The 3,549-nt window shown below is 50.6% G+C and overlaps 1 protein-coding gene across 1 annotated transcript; it reads left to right on the forward strand.

Moving 5' to 3' along the window:
* The first annotated feature begins 372 nt into the window (after positions 1 to 372).
* On the forward strand, positions 373 to 2,417 carry LOC136468010 (putative F-box protein PP2-B12). The gene is made up of 3 exons (XM_066466864.1): positions 373 to 880; positions 1,000 to 1,118; positions 1,649 to 2,417. The coding sequence occupies exons 1-3, from the start codon at positions 587 to 589 to the stop codon at positions 2,142 to 2,144; spliced, it is 909 nt and encodes a 302-aa protein (XP_066322961.1). The 5' UTR covers positions 373 to 586; the 3' UTR covers positions 2,145 to 2,417.
* Positions 2,418 to 3,549: the final 1,132 nt, after the last annotated feature.

The raw sequence follows: 3,549 nt of genomic DNA on the forward strand, positions 1-3,549 counted from the left end.
GGGTGGTGTGAGTGTGTGCGTGTATTGAGTGGATGTGTGTGTATAAGGCCTTGTTTAGTTCCAAAAAGTTTTTCTAAAAAGTGTTACAGTAGTTATCACATCGAATCTTGCGATACGTGCATGGAGTATTAAATGTAGACGAAAAAAACTAATTGCACAGTTGAGTTAGAAATCGCGTGACGAATGTTTTGAGCCTAATTAATCTATGATTGAACACTAATTGTTAATAAAAACGAAAATGCTACAGTATCCAGATTTTCAAATTTCACGAGGCCTAAGAACAAATGCTACAGCTGTACAAGAGGTATTAAAAAAATCGAATTCCTTCGTCATGCCCAAAGCTTAGCCTCGAAGCGTCTGTCTGCGTCAGCCCCCGCGCCTCTTCCACCTCAACCCCCCCAGCCACAACCCTATTAAAATCCGCCTTCCATTCCATTAGCTGTACAGTGTCCTGCCCTTGCCCTGTGTTCATCCCCACATCGTTGATCGTTCCCCAATCGCATCGAGTCAATCGAGAGCGGAAGAGGAGAGATCCCGCAAGCGCATCGAATCGACCGAGAGCGGAACAGGCGCGGGGGAACCGACGATGGAGTCCACGGCGACGGCGCCCGCCACCTGCGAGATCGCGCGCCTGCCGGACGACCTCCTATCGGCGTCGCTGGCCCGGACGGGTCCGCTGGACGCCTGCCGCGCCGCCGCGGTCTCGCCGGCCTTCCGCGCCGCGGCCGACGCCGACGCCGTCTGGTCCAGCCTCCTGCCGCGCGACCTGCCGCCGCTCGCCGACGGGGAGCTCCCCACCGACCCGCAGCCCACCAAGAAGCAGCTCTTCATGCGCCTCTCCGACTCCGCCAGACCCGTCCTCCTAGCCGACGGCCTCACGGTACGGGACCTCGAGCCCCCGCTTCTGTCTGTCTGCGCCCTGTGGAGGTGGTTATCTTCTCGATCGATCCATCAACTGATGTGATCACTCACCCGGTTGTGTTGTGTGGTGCCGCGCAGAGCATGTGGCTGGACAGGGCCACCGCCGCCAAGTGCTACATGCTGTCCGCCAGGAAGCTGGGCATCATATGGGGCGACACGCCGCAGTACTGGCGCTGGATCCCTCTCACCGACTCCAGGTCTGTGAAATCAAAACCTCCGTTTATCCATTTATTATCGGCTCCTCAGCTCTGATGCGAATGTGAACTAAGTACTAGTAGTCTAGATACAAGTCAATAGTTGGCTAGTTGTGCGTTCGTGGAAATGTCTAATGGCTATTTCTTTTACATCACATTGTTTTGGGAGCAATCGAAGCAGCTTGATGGTGTTAAAGACTCTTAGGTTTGCTGTTAATAATTTGTACTAAAGCAGAATCGTACCCCTGTCCATACTGCTTTCCACATGCGCATGACCAAATGTTTTTTTTTTCCCCTAGCTTTCAAGAGCAAAGATTCATGGCCTTTTTTACTTTGATTCTCTAACATGACTGGATACAACACAATTCGCTCAAGGAAAACTAATGCTGAATGAATGTCACTTTACATAAACAAACTAATGCTGAATGAATGGCACTTTAGATAAACAAATGCACTATTCCATGTACCTTGTCATATGAATTTTAGGCTCATATAGTAGTATATTGCAAATTCCAATGCCGTGTTTGTGACAGGTTCCCCGAAGGTGCAGAACTCCTGGACGTTTGCTGGTTGGAAATCCGTGGCAAGATACATTGCAACATGCTCTCCCAGAACACCACTTACGCAGCCTACATGGTGTTCAAAATGTCCAATGAATCCTATGGGCTGGACTATCCACTCCAGTTGGCTGAAGTTAGCATTGGGGCAACCAAATCCACTCGTCAGGTTTGCCTAGGATATGACAACGAGGGCGAGGACGGGGAAGAGGTGCCTCAGAATTACCGATCATTCAGACCAATTGGATTATTCAGACCAAGGGTAGGGAGAAGAAACCGCCGCGTGCCTCCTGGAGTGCAAGTACAACATCCTCAGACAAGAGCTGATGGCTGGATGGAGATGGAGATGGGTGAGTTCAACAATGAAGAAGGTGAAGATGGCGAGGTGTCCATCAGTCTCATGGAGATCAGGGGCGGCGACTGGAAGAAAGGTCTTATTTTGCAAGGCATTGAGATCCGGGTGAAGAAATAAGGCTGGGATGGTTGCAGGAATCGGGCTTTGCGCATCCAAGTAAATAAGGATCTTAGATTTATAGCGCGTGTTTTGCAGCACTTGCGTTGTTACGCAATGCGTGTGTGTTTTGTCAAGGCCCAGCAAAAACTAATTGTGTTCCCGAGGTTTTTGAGGCCAAAGAACTGCAGTTTTGTACAGGTTATGTTTGTATCCCAGATCACTCAGTGCTCGATGACTCTCAATGTTGCTTTTAAAGTGTATAAGCTAGGCGTGCTGGTTCTTTTCGAGTTACGTACTGCGTGTGGTTGGATATTGTGAGATACAGCTAGGAATCGAATGCTTGGCAAGGAATAAGAAGTACAGTATGATAAGTGCTTTGTATTACAAGGATGAATATGCGGTTCACCGGTTCCCGTTTCGTTCACGGCTCTCTGCTAGATATACTCAGCTACGCTTGCCACATGGGCCCGAACACCTTGGAGTTGGGCCGCGTCTGTCTCTTGGGCCTCGGTGAAGGAGGAGCAACGTCGCTGGGGCAGCCTTCTGGGTTACCAGCGGCATCAGCTGTTGTAGTATCAGGGGTGTTGCTGACAATCCCCCCTCCTTGAGTGCCGGCGTGCCCCCACGCCGATGACTGAGGAAACTGGCAACGAAGCTCTTCAACCGACTCCCAGGTGGCGAGGGAAGCCGGCATGTGCGACCACTTGACGAGGATTTGATGAACTGGCCGCTCACCAGATGACCAGCACCACTACAACAGCTTCTCAGGAACCTGAAATTCAGTAAGTGCAAACAGAATGGATGGACTCACCGCCTGGGAACCTGGAGACCGCTTGAGCAGCGAGACATGGAACACTGGATGCACAGATGTAGACGCTGGTAAGTCTAGGTGATAGGCAACCTTTCCAACTCGTTTGAGGATGCGAAAGGGACTGAAGAACTTGAAAGACAACTTGTTGTTGGAGCGAGCAGCAACAGAAGACTGTACGTAAGGTTGGAGCTTAAGGAATACCCAATCACCAATACTGAAGGAACGCTTAGTGCGATGCTTGTCGGCCTGCCGTTTCATACGGTGTTGAGCGCGATGAAGGTGCTGCTGAACCAATTGCCGCATGAGGCCTCGATCGGTCATCCATTGATGGAGTTCAGGAACCGGTGCTGCTGCAGAAATATCCAGTCCCAAATGCCGTGGTGGAAACCCATATAGCACCTCAAATGGAGAGCGACCCAAGGCGGAGTGCGACGAAGTATTATACCAATACTCAGCCATTGAAAGCCATTGAGACCATTGCCGTGGACACGAATGGACAAAACACCGAAGATAAGTTTCCATGCATTGATTGACACGCTCGGTTTGCCCATCCGTTTAGGGGATGATACGCAGAGCTCATTCGAAGATCTGTCCCAGCCAGTTTGAAGAGCA

This window comes from Miscanthus floridulus, chromosome 7 (assembly GCF_019320115.1).
Source record: "Miscanthus floridulus cultivar M001 chromosome 7, ASM1932011v1, whole genome shotgun sequence".
NCBI lineage: Eukaryota > Viridiplantae > Streptophyta > Magnoliopsida > Poales > Poaceae > Miscanthus > Miscanthus floridulus.

Coding starts and splice junctions, on each gene's coding strand:
- LOC136468010 (XM_066466864.1), top strand. CDS start 587: ATGGAGTCCACGGCGACGGCGCCCGCCACCTGCGAGATCGCGCGCCTG. Junction 881..999: donor TCCTAGCCGACGGCCTCACG/GTACGGGACCTC, acceptor GGTGCCGCGCAG/AGCATGTGGCTGGACAGGGC. Junction 1,119..1,648: donor ATCCCTCTCACCGACTCCAG/GTCTGTGAAATC, acceptor TGTTTGTGACAG/GTTCCCCGAAGGTGCAGAAC.